This window comes from Notothenia rossii (genome assembly GCF_949606895.1).
Source record: "Notothenia rossii genome assembly, chromosome: 10".
Taxonomy (NCBI): Eukaryota; Metazoa; Chordata; class Actinopteri; order Perciformes; family Nototheniidae; genus Notothenia; species Notothenia rossii.
Window position 1 is genome coordinate 39146312 of NC_136908.1, and position 17462 is coordinate 39163773.

At 39.2% G+C, this 17462-nt stretch overlaps 1 protein-coding gene and 1 long non-coding RNA gene across 2 annotated transcripts in view; one reads left to right on the forward strand and one right to left on the reverse strand.

Moving 5' to 3' along the window:
• The window catches only part of LOC307021477, a 654272-nt gene extending 647500 nt beyond the window's left edge, over positions 1-6772 (reverse strand). Inside the window, exon 1 of the long non-coding RNA XR_013803163.1 lies at positions 6755-6772. This is a non-coding gene — a long non-coding RNA (uncharacterized lncRNA). The remainder of the gene's footprint in view (positions 1-6754) is intronic.
• LOC307022037 (uncharacterized protein) lies at positions 2613-3721 on the forward strand (the record flags this gene model as incomplete). The annotated part of the gene is made up of 3 exons (XM_079654612.1): positions 2613-2997; positions 3083-3175; positions 3545-3721. Exons 1-3 carry the CDS (start codon positions 2824-2826, stop codon positions 3719-3721), a joined length of 444 nt encoding a protein of 147 aa, XP_079510738.1. The 5' UTR covers positions 2613-2823.
• Positions 6773-17462: the final 10690 nt, after the last annotated feature.

Genomic DNA, 17462 nt, shown 5'->3' on the forward strand with positions numbered 1-17462 from the left:
TTTAAACTGACGGTATGTTTAAGCTACATTATACCATCAAAACATTGATTTTAATTTCTAACAGGAGAGAGCGGTGGTTGATGGGCCATTATTTGTGTAAATACACAGCTGAGAGCTGCCGTTTCATTCAGACTGTTTAAAAAACGGTAACAACGGACTATTTTTCTTAGCGGATGCATGTCAATTTAAATCAATACATACAACTATTTTTTAAATCAATAAAAACATTTTCTAAATCCATAAAAGCATTTCAATTAATATTGGGAGTCATGTCGTTACTTTGTTGAGAATGTGGCAATGTAATAAGCGGGATAATTTGCAGCGACTTGTTCCTTATGGGGAAACTAACACCCTTCATCCAGATGAGGATCCCTCCGCTACACTTTGGGATCCTGATCGACCGACGAAGCTCCATTAAAATATACATATTTTTGGTGAATTACTGAGTTTAGGCACGTTAATAACGTTTTAATGAAGTTGAATACAGTATATTCATATGTGTCAGTGATTTCATGTCAATTCGGCGAACGTAAACATAAATGATCGTGGTGAAGATGATGATTAAATTAGGATTAAAAATCGAGAGCCGGGCTGCATTTCCTCCCGTTCGTTTTTTTCGAATAACAAAATTATTTTGTTAAATAACAACATGGTGATGTTTTGTAAATGGTTACATGTCTCTTATTTAGCACAGTAGTATGATATCCGTGACAGATGAATCTTAACAAAGTTCCGCTGTACATCCAGCGTACTGTATCTGACTTTATTTCACATGAGTTCCAGTGTGGAACCCCACTTCACCCCCTGGTGGATCAATGATCCATTGCAGCTGGCTTCATTATAATTACATTTATCTATTACGGGGGCGGTCTCAAGTCAAGCTGGAGGTTTTCCCTTGAGCGAGGGCAGATCATGTACCAATCACGGCCCTCGCGTTTCAAACTGTCTGAAATGAATCGCTACATCTGTACAGCAAGTGAACCACAGAGAGTTTGATTCGCCATTATCAAAAAAAGAACTTCCACCGGAGAGATTGATGACTACGAAAAGCTAAGCGGCGGATGAATACGTTTTTGTGAAGCGATATGACAGTGATTTCGGCTGATGAACCACTGACGTAAAGGCAAAGTCAGGTGAGTGGTTGCATATTTAATGGTTTCAGGCAAAACGAAAAGTAGCTAAATGGAGTTAAATCCACACCTAACTGGTGTTTGAATGTTTATAAAAGAGATTTTATTTCAGGGCAGTGTTATGAAAATGTCGGTTAACCAAGCTAACTTTACAGGATTATGATTATCTAAACTTTTATTAAATAAATAAGTTTCAAGTTTTCTTACTCTTATGTATGACGTTTTTGAATTTTTAAAAGGTTTAAATGGTAACTGCCTATATTTGTAGCTTAATTTAGAGAGGTTTTGTTTGTTCGTTCCAGTAATTAGCCGTGTCCCGGCTCTGTTCGATTAAATATTTAAGCTAAATTAACGTGTTTTGGTGAGGTTGTGTTTGTTCCTGCCAGTAATTAGCCGTGTCCCGGCTCTCTGTTCGGCTAATAATTGTAGCTTGTTAGCCCCCGCCATGGCTTTGAAATGGATGTCATTTGTGGATAAGTATAGGGGACTTGAAGATTGTTTTTTGTTAAGGCCGAGCAAGTGTTAAAGTGATTCTATCCTTGCAACGTTTTTCTGGTTCAGCTCACGCTAAACCTGCTCAGATACAGAGGGGGTGCCTCGCGCCATTGAACGAGTAAAATGCTAACTGTGTTCAGAAATAGCATTTTATATTGTGTACAAATGCTATGTTCCACTCTTGAAATGGAGACAAATTTGTATTTCTGCTTTTTAGAAAATATTTTATAGAAAAGAAAGGAATATATTTATTTTATTTTATTGAACTATTGTGCCCATAAACTACATTTCCCACAATGCATTTCGTTCTGTGACTTGCGCACTGAAGTGTCTTAATATCAGCCGTTTCTAGCAGCGGGAACAGTTGGTGCTCAAGGCACTTACAAATGTTGATCTTTGATTGATGAGATTATTGTTATTTAATCTAATAAATTAATGGGATGTATGTAATTATAAAACAGGGAAAGGTTACTGTTCACCCACAATAATAAATAAGATGTGCAATGGTTGTAATTGTTAGATATTTATATTATAATAAAATAAATAATATTTATACATGAACAATAATTTTTCCTAAACTTCTGCTTTCAGAGGTAGTCAAGTTATTACTAAAAAACCAATAATAATCCACTGAATAGTCTATGGAAAATAACTGCAAGCAAATAATCAACAATTACAACCATTGTACAATTTATTTTAAGTTTGGTTAAAACAAATAGTTTTTTCATTGATATATTTGGCATGCACGTAGACACAAAAATGCTCTATGTGGATGCACACTAACCTTTCCCTGTTATTATTACATGCATCCCATGAATTTATTAGATTGAATATGCCTCATCAATCAAAGATGGACATTTCAAGTTGTTCATTTATTTAAATGAAGTACTGTTTAAGTCTTTATCATATGAATTCAGGGATAATATTGTAATTGTGAAAGCCAAGGCTTGTAGTTTATGGGCAACGTGACTTTTGTAATTGTGTGCATCTTATTCTTTGTCATGTTCTCAGTTCTTATTACTTTATTAAGGCCTGCTTCATAATGTACCTAAATGTGTGTTCTCTATTACAGACAGATTTTCAAAGATTTCCGTTTTGCTGCAACTGGATGAAGTGGACTTGTAAGTTGTGCAGGTTTTCCAGTTACAATGAGAAGGCAACATGCACAGTTGCAGACTGTTGGTAGAATATTTTCTATATGTCTGTGTCTCCTCAGATTCAGGCAGAGTTCCAGAGAATTGTCACTACGGACCTGCTTTCATCGTTTCTGGATGGACTTGATGGCCTGGCATTGCTGGAGGTCTACAAAGGTGCATCCAGGACTGGAAAGAAGCCGGCACTAAAAGGCCTTTTGGACTGCCTTGAGAAAGATGTAAGTGGAGATGCTGATGACCATAATTTAGCCACCATTTGTTTGCTACAAATGTTTATATCCCACTGCATTTGTTGTCCTGCAGGACACAAATGAGAGGAGGAGGACTGCTGCTCTCTTGGGACTATCACACTACATGTCTGGCGAAAATCAGGAAAATGTCATCAGGATGTGTGATGTAAGATCATAACTGTCTTGAATTACTTTATGTAAATGTACATTTTAACATAAATCACCCTGTGCCCAAAGTTTCCTTCAAAAGTAATGTTTACAATTACCTTAATTTAACTAAAAGAATTGCAATAAAGAATGATACATTTAATATAAACAAACAGCAAGAAAACGTAACTATTAAATAATATAAATACATATAAAGCTCAAACTGTGAAAAGAGAGGCAGTTGAAATTATGTTCCATCACATTGCACTTTTACATTGTGAACTGTAGATTTTAGCTTCTATGTTTATAGCAGAAGCCTCTTAATTAGCTTTGTAGAGAAAAAGTACTTGTAGTACACTGAGCTCACTTTTATTTCTCCTTTTTTAAGGCTCATGGAGACACTCTCGAGGAAGCCATGAAGGTGATGCAAGTTGGTCTACTCATAGGCTACGAAGGTGGATGGGATGCCTTTCCTCAGAAGATCTTCAATGTGGCAGTTGTGGTCGAGGAGACAATTGTGTTCCACAACCTGAAAGATGTGGCTTTGCGATGCTTCTTGGACTAATATATTGTTTCAATCTTCAGTATCCTCTGGAAATGAAATATTCATTTGAGTTTATCCAGAGGGTTGTTATGAAGATACAGCCAGACCAAGCCTCTGCCAAAATACATGGACTAAAAAACAAACTAGGTAGGAGGTAGATCATCAAAGAGTGTAGAAAGTGAGCTCAATTTGGTGTTGTTCATTCGTATGTTCAAGTATTTTGTGTCTCTAACAGTGACATGTTTTTAAAAAAATTAAATGTTTTAGGCTAGTGAGAATTCCATTTATGTTGGAAGTGTCACGAATAAACTTGCATTTTAATAGGACATTTAATGTTCATTTCAGTATTTACTAGTGTCTTGAAAGAGTCCTCTCCTGCTGATGTTCAGAAAGCACTCTATTTGTTTCGTACTGTTTGTGCTGCACCCTCTGTCCTATTTGTAAAAGTAATAACATAAATGTGATGTTATAATTTGTATGCATGTATATCTGTTGTATACTGTATGTTTATACTTGAAAAATAAAAATATTTCAGCATCTGAAATAACTTCAAGCCTTATAGGTGATCACAGCTAACTGCCTGCCGTCAGATTTCTTTTAAAAAACAGGTCTGATTTTAAACTTGTATCTTCAGTAGACTCGACTACTGCAATGGTGTCTTCACAGGCCTCACTGCTTTCACACCGTCTAGTTTGATTTGCATAGAGGGAGCTCTGTGGCTGAATAGCCAGCGATTAGGTGTGGCCCATTTATCATAGGTGATCAGAGCTACGTGTGATTCTCATGGGGGGATGGGCACATAAGGCACACACGCACGCGCACACACACACACACACACACACACACACACACACACACACACACACACACACACACACACACACACACACACACACACACACACACACACACACACCAGTAACTGCCTGCCGTCTGATTTTAAGACTTTCTGCGCTCATAAAGAATGATAAGAATAAAGCGTATTGAACTGGTTTCATTAATTAGTGAGTTTACTTAACACTAGAACCGCCAATCGGGTCAATTTGTGTGATGTGTGTGTGCAATGTAACTTTTTTCAATAAAATATTAAAGTCTCCCAGTCCGTGACTTTTCCTGAAAGTGGGTTGTGTAGCACCCTATGTTTTTAAAAATTGCATTCTAATAGCGGGATATGTTCATGGCCATGTTACCATTTGAAACCTATGAGAACATGGTCAGAATCACAAACTGGAGCGGGAGCAAAGGGGAAATGCCCCTTCCCCTCAATGTGAGGCAGACAATGTGAGGAAGTGCGCCGGATTCTGAGTAGAATATTCGTCGTGGCCAAACGGCGGTACTACACTTCCTTTAGGTTGCTGGGCCCGGAAACACTTTTTCCCATTGACTTAGATGGGGAAAGAATGGTCTGTAAATCGTTGAATTTTTTTCTTTTAATTAAATAAACCACCCAGTATGAACACTTGTATAGCCCTAATAAAAAAAATTAGTTCCTCAAGTTGTAAAAATGTGCTAATAACGTTATTCTGAGAGTTATATCCCTATTATGAACGCGCATCTAACCCACGGGACCGCGCCGCCCGGCACGTTCATGTTACGTGTTCAGCAGGTTCAGCACTAAATGCTTTTATCTTTACCCATGGATGCACAATAACAACGGACCCATATCGTCTCACTGCCATCCCACGGAGCTGTAATAATGGATATATTGCACATGTTTGCTGTAATTCCTCATTTGTAAAATATTATACTACATGGGCTGTATGATTAAATCTTGTACCGTAAATGTTGTATTAAATAAAGTTAATATTACCGACGTTAGATTAATGTCCCTGTAGCTACTTATTGCACTAAGAAGCTTATTGCACTGTATATGTATATTAATATAAATATATATATACAGTTCAATAATTCTTTGCATTTTGGTTAAAGTTGTGCATGCGCTATGAGCGCACATACGGGTACTTCTCAGGCATGCCGGGTAATCTGTGACGTTTCGCTCTCTCAAAAGTTGGGTCATTTTATCATCATGCGCCAAGCAACTCTCATAGGAACGAATGAGGCCCCGCCTCCCACGCTGTATCCAGTTCTTATAGAGAGGCGAAGTCCCGCCCATCTACTTCCGACCCATGGGACCCCGGAAGCGGAAAATTATACATTGACGTCAATGGAGAGAGAAAAGTCATCTTTCGATCCCGTTTGAATTGTGCCACGAATGACACATATGATGTTTGTCAAATTAAAAGAACATTTTGCAAGTCAAAAAAATAAAAATGTGTCGTAAAACTGTGAAGTTACAATTTTTTTTGTGTGAAACCGCTCAGTGAACTACAGGTCTCTGGTCTCGCAAAATACGCGTCACCATCACAAAGATGGCTGTCACGTTAGTAAATTTCACCTGTTTCTTTCAGAATGAGGCGAAAAAGTATAAAACGAGGTGAAAATCACTACAAGTCTGGGCATGTTGAGAGCTGTACATACACGAAAGGGAGCGGTTCTGTAAGAGCCAGCATGCGGGACCGGCTTTACAAGGTTTCAGTGAGTAATATGAGTGCAATGTTTAAGGTTAATGTCAGCTAGCTAACAAGGTACACTAACGTGTTTTGTTTTAGAAACTAGTTTTCTCCTTAAGAACTTTGTGGTGTCTGTGTATGCTGTGGATAACATTAGTGTTCACAAGAACAAGATACACTCCCGTGTTTTGTTTTAGTTGCTCTTCAGATTGAAGCGGCCAGTTCTATATCGACTATATGTGTGATCTCCTTTTTACATCTCGTTGTGTCATTTGAGTTTATTTGCTGTGTGTAGATTCAAGGATTTTGGTTATCTTGTCCAGGGATGCAAACTTGTCACCTTTCGGCGAAATTCTCCGTTTTGAATCCAAAATAGGTCGTTTTTGTGATTCCTGTAGATCTGCAATAAAAATATTTTTGGGTATGGGAGGGGGTCTGGGACCCGGTGTTACAGTATAAGTTGAGTCATGACAACTGGCGACATTCTATTATTTTCGTCATCGGAATCCGGGGCGTGTACATTGAGGACCCATTGTTGACTTACCAGGAAAGAAACATCGTTTGTCGTTTACGTTCATCTTTTGCTATATCTGCCTTCCTAAGATCCATTTGCTGCACATTCAGTACTCGTATGTGAGGTTGTGGGGCAGAGGCCGATATCGTGACGCTTACAGGGAGGTATCGAACATTTCAAAGTAGGTTACTGTGTGGATGCCTGTTCAAAACATTGCAAACTTCAATAAATCATTTAAATTATATATTTGTGTCCGACTTTCATTTGTTCATCGTTCTTAATGTGATGTATAGTAGCTTTGATAGCTGTCCATACCTTCAGACAGCCTAAAAGTAAAACACAAGTTGTTTATTCACAGCCTGAACGCTCATCGAGATGACTGGATCAGTCATGACAACTTGTGATCAGCTCCGATTAAATTGTGATATCAATTCTGTAGCTAACCTCCAGGGATCACGTTTATTTTATGAAATACCTGTATCCCTCTCATCACAACAAGACTCTACACTGTGCAGGAAAAACAATTACATACATGAAAATAACCTTGATGCATGGGAATTAAACACACAAACTATCTTCCGTGGCTATATTGATATGTCACAGTAACGGTAAACCACAGAAAAATAAGTCCAGCGGGGCACAAGTTGAATACATATAATACGGTAGTTCTATTATGCCTTTAAGCCTATACGTTTAACCCATAAGAACCCGGACCCATTTCTACTTTTGGGGAAATTAAGGGGAACGTCATTTAGACTAAATAGACACATTTCTGACAAGTAACCCCCCCTAGTGTCAAATATCTGGGCTTTAATGGTAAAGTAACTCTTATTTATAACTTAATTAACAAGGATGATGTTTTGGTTTGCATTTGTTTGAACATACTATGAATTGAAGAACAAAGTATATGTTAACTAAATATAATTGAATCAGCTAAATTAACTGACCAGACCATACTCATATTTCTAATTGTGCATATATGTCACTCCGGGTTTACTGTGAATGTTTAGGGTTAAAGTCCCGATGTGACACCATGTGTCACAGCAATATTTATGGCATTTGTTTCATATCAATTTCATCAAGAAATGTTTCCACAACAGGTTAAATGTAATCAGAATCAGAATACCTTTATTCGTCCCACAGAGTGGACATTTACATTTGTTACAGCAGAAAAGAGCCGAAGACAGCTTAATGTTTAACAAATGACATGTCATGTAAGCATTTTTATTCTTAAATGGCTTGAATATTAACTTTAGCAACAAAAAACCTTTCCAAATCTAGCTAGTTCTGTCACATGTTTTAGCCTGACACATGGACATCTTGGACATGTTGTTATGGGAAGACAAAAGCAAAGGACAAGGACCATGACCCCAGACTGTTCAGTGTGTGTCACTTAGGGACTTCATGAGATAGAAAAATCTCATGAGGAATCTGTATAAGGAACTTTCCAGAACCTTTAAATTTCATGTGACACCCGTGTCTAAGCAATTCTGTCTGCCTTCCGTGTTCCTTTTGTTATTTACTTCCTCTCTGCCTTCTTCTGATGATTTATCTGTTAGTTTGTGTGTTTAATTCCCATGCATCAAGATTATTTTCATGTATGTAATTGTTTTTCCTGCACAGTGTAGAGTCGTGTTGTGATGAGAGGGATACAGGTATTTCATAAAATAAACGTGATCCCTGGAGGTTAGCTACAGAATTGATATCACAATTTAATCGGAGCTGATCACAAGTTGTCATGACTGATCCAGTCATCTCGATGAGCGTTCAGGCTGTGAATAAACAACTTGTGTTTTACTTTTAGGCTGTCTGAAGGTATGGACAGCTATCAAAGCTACTATACATCACATTAAGAACGATGAACAAATGAAAGTCGGACACAAATATATAATTTAAATGATTTATTGAAGTTTGCAATGTTTTGAACAGGCATCCACACAGTCACCTACTTTGAAATGTTCGATACCTCCCTGTAAGCGTCACGATATCGGCCTCTGCCCCACAACCTCACATACGAGTACTGAATGTGCATCAAAGTGATCCTATGGAGGCAGATATAGCAAAAGATGAACGTAAACGACAAACGATGTTTCTTTCCTGGTAAGTCAACAATGGGTCCTCAATGTACACGCCCCGGATTCCGATGACGAAAATAATAGAATGTCGCCAGTTGTCATGACTCAACTTATACTGTAACACCGGATTAATGTGCGGCCGCGAGCTTTTTTTATATATATTATAATGAAGCGCGAGCTGTGTGCTCGAGTCTTCCTGCCTGTCGGCTCTGCTCATGATGTATAATAAGCCTCTGCTGCTCGGCGATGATGGTCTAGCTTCAGCAGCTACATTACCTACGGTGCGTTCGTTAATATTAACTGTGCGTCCGGAGTCCCTGTGGCACAGACTGGACCGCTGGTGAACAGCTGTTAGAACGGGCCGTTCAGGTGTTCAGAGTAGAGCTCCCTGTCGGAGCGGCAGAGCGTGATGTGCACTGAAAAGTTTTTTTTTCCCGTCGCAATATTATCGTTGAGCTAGCTAACTAGCATACATTGTCACTATCTGCTAACGTTAGCTTTAGCCTTCGTTTTCTAATCGTTTTTTTCATAGGCTATAAACAGAGGTGGTATAAGTATATATCTTGTAATTGATTAAAATTAGAAGTACTCAGTTCTTGTACTTGAGTAAAAGTAGAAGTACCAGAGTGTAGGAATACTCTGTTACAGTAAAAGTCCTGCATTCCAAATGTTCCTCAAGTAAAAGTAGAAAAGTATTATTATCAAAATATAGTGAAAGTAGCGACAGTAAAAGTAGTCATTTTGCAGATTGGTCCATTTCAGAATAATATGATACGTTTTATAATGATTGATCATGAAAGTGTTCTCAAAGCTGGTAAAGGTGCAGCTAGTCTGAATGACTTTGTATACTGCAGGGTAGCTTTTGGATTTACTCCAGGTGGAACTAAAGTCTGATTTAACACTTGATTATATTTCACATCATTCATCCACATCTGTAAGTAACTAAAGGTATTACATACATGTAGTGGAGTAAAAGTACACCATTTACCTCTGAACTGTAGTGGAGTAGAAGTACAAAGTAGCAAAACATTGAAATACTTAAGTAAAGTACAAGTATCTCAAAATTGTGCCCAAGTATAGTACTTGTTGAGTTTATGAACTTAGTTACTTTACACCAGTGGCTATAAAGATAGAAAGACTAAGCCTTGCACAGAGGCCTGAAAATACATTTTCAAAATGCTCAACAGTGCTGCCAAAATTATAAACTGACTGCTACACAATTAAAATAAATGCTTTTTATATATTTCTATTAGATGTGACTCTATGGCGTTTCTGTTAATATTAACACTGCTGCTTTAGTTGTTCTGACTGCTAAAATCCTCTGTTATTCCTCATTTTAAAGCCGATATTCTGTGGGGTCAGGGGGCTCGGATCCTTGTCACCTTTTTCATACCTGATGAGTTTGCATCCCTGTTGTCAATTTGTTTGGTTATCTAGGCACAGCTGTGTGTGACTCCCTCTGGTACACTGGTATGTGTTTTCCTAATGTAGAGAGCATTGATTAATTAATAAACTACACACTGACTCTAGATCCTGACCAAATCCTTATTTTTTGATCAAATGTTTTTCAAAAAAATGTATTGTATATTATATAACAGCTGCAAATCACAGACCGGAGTGTCTGCTACTGTGGACCACGAAGGAGGGGATCATCATCCCCATCCCCAAAGACCCTGCATGGCATGGAAATCTCCTCCTCCTGGAACAATTCTACACCCAGCATATGCTCCCTGTGTTGGCCAGTAGAGAGGAGGACATTTAAATAAACATACTCTTAACACCCTCGGACTCTGCGTTGTGTTTCGTATGTGTGATGGGGTGTTATGCAGAGGGGAGGAAAACAGGACACAGCAGATTGGGATTGTGGTGGAGATGCTGAGCAGTTATTTAATTGTTGCGTGTAATTATTATTATACTGTGTGCTTCTTAGTTATTCCATCTTTTGCTGTAACATGGATCTGTATGTAACTCTATATTTAATTGTTATCTACCACACTTCCTTCTACATCATACACCATCATTATACATGGTGTATATAGGATATGTATTTATTTGTATACATATCTAAATTGTATAATTTTATTTTTCGTATTTGGGATTTCTCTTTTGTCCACTCAAATACACTTGGCCCTTTCTCTTTTCCATGTGGAAAATGGCAGCTGCATATTCTGCTTTTCTCATCTGCTCCCTGTCTGCTCATCTACGATGAGAAAATTATATAATTAATTACTAATAATCATTTAAACCTGTTATTACCAATATTTCACAAATTCTTCATGTAAACTTAAGAGCACAGCTGTATGTTGAGTATGTCAGCTTTGCTTGGTTCATCTTACTGGGGGGGGGGGGGGCTGCTACATGGATGTCGGTGCAGTCCACAATAATTTTGCAGCTGAAGGCAGAATGAATTTATTATTGACTCAGAATGAAGCACAACTTCATGTCATACAATACATTGACTTTATTTGTAATTGTGTAAAAAAAATATGAGCATTGATTAGCAAGCAGGACCTGGCAGGAACAGAGAATGGTGATGGATGGAGCTGGGAAGAGAGAAGAATAAAGAAAACAGATCAACTTTATTATCGGATATTAAAAATTCAATTTCAAAACAAGTTGCCGCTCCTACAGTTTTCTAGTGTGTAAAGATGATTTCACATGACCAATGCAAAATATCACACTCAATACATGTGTGTCTCTGAGGGGTGCATTGTGCCTTTGATGTATATAAATAATATACCATAACCAAATACTATTACGTACAGTGGAAATCAGGTTACCAGAGCAGGTCAGACCAGTGTGCATGTTCCTCAGGGTCTCAGCAGTTACAGGTGAGGTAAAGAAAATAAAAGAGAAAAAGGTCAGTAACAACACTTTAAAGTAACAACACTGAATAATTATCTCTTTTAATAATTTTCTCTCAGTAATCACTCAACTACTGTCTTTCCAACAAACAGATTGACTCACTCTCACTATCATCACAATGAAACACGTCCAGAAGAATGTCATGCAAAGCTGCCTGCCTTCCTTCCTTCGACTCTCCCTGAACTGCCTGATCTTTTAATGGTCAATGTTAACCATTTGTGCAGATAGCATTAAGTAGAAAAGATCGCTGATACTAATGTGGCGTTAGCCTACCTCCCGCCCCCTTAGCACCTGGTGGAGGGGGCGATAAGCTACTCTTCAAATGTTTCACAAAATACTTACCATCATGACTACTCTTACTGTTTAACATTTTGGTTTACTTCATGTTAAGGCTAATACAAATGACAAGGCTAAGTAATGTAATATAATGCTAACTAACATGCTCGCTACTAGCTAGGTAGCTAACTTGACTATGTTCCATGCAAAACATGTATATTACCTGATATGTTTGGTCCAACGACTCCTGGTCCTTTCATCAGACGGGAAGCGATAGAACGAGCAAGTGGTATGATCTCTTTTGTGATTACAACCTCGTACAAAGCACACAGGCATCTTGTAAAAGTGAATTTATTGGAGCAATCTCTTATATTTATTGGAGGGAATAAATCAGTCTTCTTCTTCCTCTTTGCTTTGCGAGTCACAACCAGTCTTGGAGCATTATCGCCTATGACATCACTTACGCGACCCAGAATGCATTTGGGATTTGTAGTCTTTCTAGTTGCGTATTATTCATAGTCTTATATTTCAGCATGTTTACGACAAACTGTGACTTTTTTTGCATGGAAATGATTGTTTAAGATTGACAAACATCATATGTGTCATTCGTGGCACAATTCAAACGGGATCAAAAGATAACTTTTCTCTCTCCATTGACTTCAATGTATAATTTTCCGCTTCCGGGGTCCCATGGAGGCTCCCGGAAGGGGAGGGACTTCGCCTCTCTATTATACATCCATGGGGCAGAGGTCAACGTGTATTAAAGTTTAAATCTTCCGAACAAAATTATAAAAAGTGCCGGTCAAAGGTCTTCTTTGTTATTTGTTGAGCTTTAAAACAAATGAATAACGACTCTATATAATAATAAAATACGTGGAGCCTCTCTTTTTCCTCCCTCTCTTTGGACAGCGTCAGTGTCTGTCTCATGCAGCAGCTGATCCAGTAATGAGTGACCTGGCCGACAGTAAAAATAAACATATTTATAACTAGTTTAGGTAGTTCGAGAGGTAATTAAAATAACTAAGGGCGATGATCTGACTGAAGTGTGTGTTTTACTCCGTTCCCCGCTGCATCACAGCGGGAGGAGCTGCAGGTGAGCAGAGCTGCGTGTCTCCGTCCTGTCAGATTAGACTTCACTCGCATTTATGTCCATATCGAGAGAAAGATAAATAATCTGAATTCAGTGTGCAGTTTACTTTGACGCGGGGGTGAGCAGCAGAGGTGGGGAGAGGCGGCGCTATTGCGTCATCATTATCAGAACATGATCGTATAATTACTGTGTTTAGGCACGTTAATAACGTTTTAATGAAGTTGAATACAGTATATTCATATGTGTCAGTGATTTCATGTCAATTCGGCAAACATAAACATAAATGATCGTGGTGAAGATGATGATTAAATTAGGATTAAAAATCGAGAGCCGGGCTGCATTTCCTCCCGTTCGTTTTTTTAGACTAAACAACATTAAATTCCGCTGTACATCCAGTGTACTGTACAGTATCTGACTTTATTTCACATGAGCTCCAGTGTGGAACCCCACTGCACCCCCTGGTGGATCAATGATCCATTGCAGCTGGCTTCATTATAATTACATTTATTTATCACGGGGGCGGTCTCAAGTCAAGCGGGAGGTTTTCCCTTGAGCGAGGGCAGATCACGTACCAATCACGGCCCTCGCGTTTCAAACTGTCTGAAATTAAGTGCTACATGTGTAGGTGCGTGTTCTACAGTGTGTAGGTTCGTGTGGTACAGTGTGTACAGGCTACTGTGTGTAGGTGTGTGTGTGTGTGTGTGTGAGTGTGTGTCTGTGCGGCGAAGTGGCGAACAGACAGGTCTCAGTTGGTTTGGTGTCCTCTGCTCATGGCCGTATCCACCATTGAGGTCACCGAGGTCCGGACCTCGGTAATATTTTTCGAGCTCTGTTTATAACAAAACTTGTGAAATAATTGCACTAAACTGGGTATTTTGTAGTACTTCCATTTGCTGCCGATGGGGGCGCTGCATAACTACGTAGCCTCGATTAAAGCAAACAGAAGAAGACAACATGTATCAACAAACCACCGCAGCACGGACTTGTATCGGAGCAGCGGAGGAGTGATGAGGTATCTAGAGATCTGAGTCCAGCGGGCTGCTTGTGTTTCTGTTCATCAGGACATCATATGACCAGCAGATCCTGTGTGAACGCTCTAGTCAGTGGACGTACGACAACATGCACACTAACTTATACTACAGCTATAGGCTATACTTTGGTTTAAATTGTGTGAATAAACTAGCTAGAGAGCTAAAGTTAATTACATTCATTCAATGTCAGAAGGATTACCTTTTGACAAACGATCTAATGCTTTTATTTCATTTCAATTTGAGTAAAACATTGAAAATATAACATTGTATTGATTTCTTTTTACACTGACTCAGATATACTGAAAAGACTACGTCAGTCGAAGCTCAGCTTTGGTAAGGAAGAGACAGGACAGGCAGAGAGAAAGAGAGAGACACAAAAGAATGTAGGCTTAATAACCCCATCTATCTATCTATCCATCCATCTATCTATAACTTAGTCTTCATTTACAATATAGACAATAGGCATGATTTTTAAACAACATATCTATTGCAGTTATGATGTCATAATAACATACAATTGTATAAAACACAATTTGCTTACATCTTTGTTCTCTTTTAAGAATCAAACAAAACAGATTTAAATAAAACAAAATGCAAACAAACAAGTGAAATGAACTAAAATGCTGAATTGCTTTGAATTCACTGGCAGGAGCGACAAGTGAGGAGGAGCAAAAAGTGAAAAACGACGAGGGAGAGATTGAACAAAGAGAAAGAGTAGAGGACAGAGAGAGTAATGAACAGGAAGAAGATAGAGAGACTAAAGAAGATGGAAGAGAGGCTGCAGGTTATGGAAAGGAGAGAGATATGGAAAATGAATGTTGACAATGTTTTGTGATCATTTTAGCCTCTTCTGCATGTCCAGATCATTAATAGTAACAATCAACTGATTCTTATGCATTACAGTTTCAAAAATAATTTATGCTGACATTGTCAGCCCACTGACATGGTTTGAAATCAATATATTATCCAATTTGTGACCCCCCACAGGACTTAAAAACCACCGAACTAGATCATAAAAATCCCAAAAATCTCGGGGGATATCCCCCGAACCCCCCAAGCATGTTTGGACCTCTGTATTTAGGAAATCCTGGATACGGCCCTGCCTCTGCTTACTTTTAATACAACTTTTGGCCCGTAGTCTCAATTCCCCATTGTAGTGGCCAGAGGGGGGGGGGGGGGGGGGGGGGGGAAGAAACGTTACAAATGTATTGAACATGTACGGGTTTCCCATTAATGTACCGGGCGCTACAGTGGAATACCTCACTGAGTTGTAGTTATCTCTCTCAGTCTGACAGGACAGAGGTCTCCCTCTCCTTGTTTTAGAAACAGCTTTTAATATCCGTTAGCGCAGTTAGCTAACCAGATGCTAGCAACAACAATGCAAATAGTGAGTTTGGTAGAAATATACTGTATAATAGTAAGGTTATTTAAGATGATGCCATATTTATTGAAGATTTTACATTATAAATATTCCCCAAAATTATTTAAAAGCATATTCTTCCAAACTCCTTGCTGTAGTATGACACACAGGAGACTATTGATGTGTGTAGTGAGTTTGGTAGTAATAAGATGTATAATAGTGATTGAATATTATTGTATTCTCTTTTTTCGGAGTTGCACTTTGCAGACGGTCCCTGAGCACTCGTTTCGTCTCCGGCTGCGGATAAAGACCAATGTAATGTGCCTAGCTCGGAGGACGGCGCGTATTGGCTTTTTTTTTATCAACATGTGATTGTAGTTCGTTGTCAACCTTACCACTGTACTGAGGAGACGTCATTTGTGTCTGAAAAACGTTTTGTTCATGAGTTATTGATCCGTGAAATCAGAATCTCCCAATATCGTTCCAACTTTACTGAACTAAGCCAGAAGACTGTCTCATTTCGTAGACCGCTCGGTTTGCTGTTCCTTCACTTTATTTTATATTTATATACATTTATTTTGGACGAAAACTTAGCGTGAGGAAAGGCAAGTGTGGCGTGAGTGCGTGAGATATGGGTTAATTGCGTGACTCTCACGCTCAATGCGTGAGTGTTGGCAGCCCTGTGTATAATGTAATATATGATCTTTTAACCACATTGCATACTATCATAGTGTGACAGGAGGTTTTCTCCCTCCGCACCGCTGCACGGCACTGTGCCATGCGCCTCCGCATTTGTCACTGCTGGGCGCGCCGGAAGTATAAATACAGGGGTGTGGCGTAGCTCGTGACTTACCAGTCAACCCCTTCGCTGGTGGCTGTAGCACGGCGTGGCCCGAATGAATTGTTTGTCGTGGCAGCCGTTTCGCAACACTCGCATCTGGACAGCGCATCTGACTGCCGGTGCAGTGGCGGAGAAATTGCTCCGCTGAGGACTCCCCTGGGCGCAGTGTTGTTATCACCTGCAGGATTTTGCCATGGCCTGTGCGCCTCTCTCCCCTGACGGCTCGGGTGCTATGCTGTGGCTGAATAGATTGGGTGCTATTAATTGCTAGGCCCACCTTCGGACAACTGGTCCTCCTGTTTTGGCTCTTTGCAGTGACTCACTACTGGAATAACTTGCCGTTGCTTTGCCAGCTCCGTGTCTGGTGACGTGCCCCCCCCCTTCGGGACTCTGGAGCGGTTCGGGCTCTCAGGGAACTCGCCAACCAAGTCTCCCTGATACAACTCACTGTTTACTTTGAGAAACTGTTATTTTGGTTTTGTTATTTTCTTTTGTTAATTTAGTTTATATACTAGTGTTTTCCTTATTTTATATTAACCATTGTGCACCGACTTTATTTGGATACCTTAATTCATTTGGTTTTGTATGTTTGGTTATTTATTTAGTTGTTTATTTGAGTGTAATACTGTGTGGAGGTTTTAACCGTCTTCCTCTTGTCAGACAGGTGCTGTGGGCCTGAGGCGGCAACCCCAGTCCCTGGTGGTGGTGGTCTTCAGAAGTCCTATTGTTTGGTTTGCGGTGTCACGGGTGGTTTTGAGTTGGACCCTTCCCCCCTATTTATTTATTGCCGCCCGGTAAGCCCCAGCCCTGTCTTGTACCTCCTATGCCCCAGTATGAACTTTTAGCTAATTGTATTATGTGGATCTGGTGTTTTTAGAATAGTTAATTGATTGTTATAAAATAAAGTAATTGTGTTAACTGTAACTGAAACTGTCTCTTTATGTAAAACGAACCTGTGTTCCTTGTGTGGTAAATCTTTTATAATCAATAGTTAGTTCCTAGGGGTGAAACTCCCTTAGGTGGCGTTGTAGGCAACACAAACTCTTACCTACACTTACCAACTCCTCATAAAATCAATCCATCACACAGACCCTCACACTCGTCTACATGTGATGTTGACTTTCACTGCAGTTTTATAGAGAGGACAATTGCAGAGTTAGCATTGTGGTAAATAATCAGAACCGAAATCATCAAGCATCT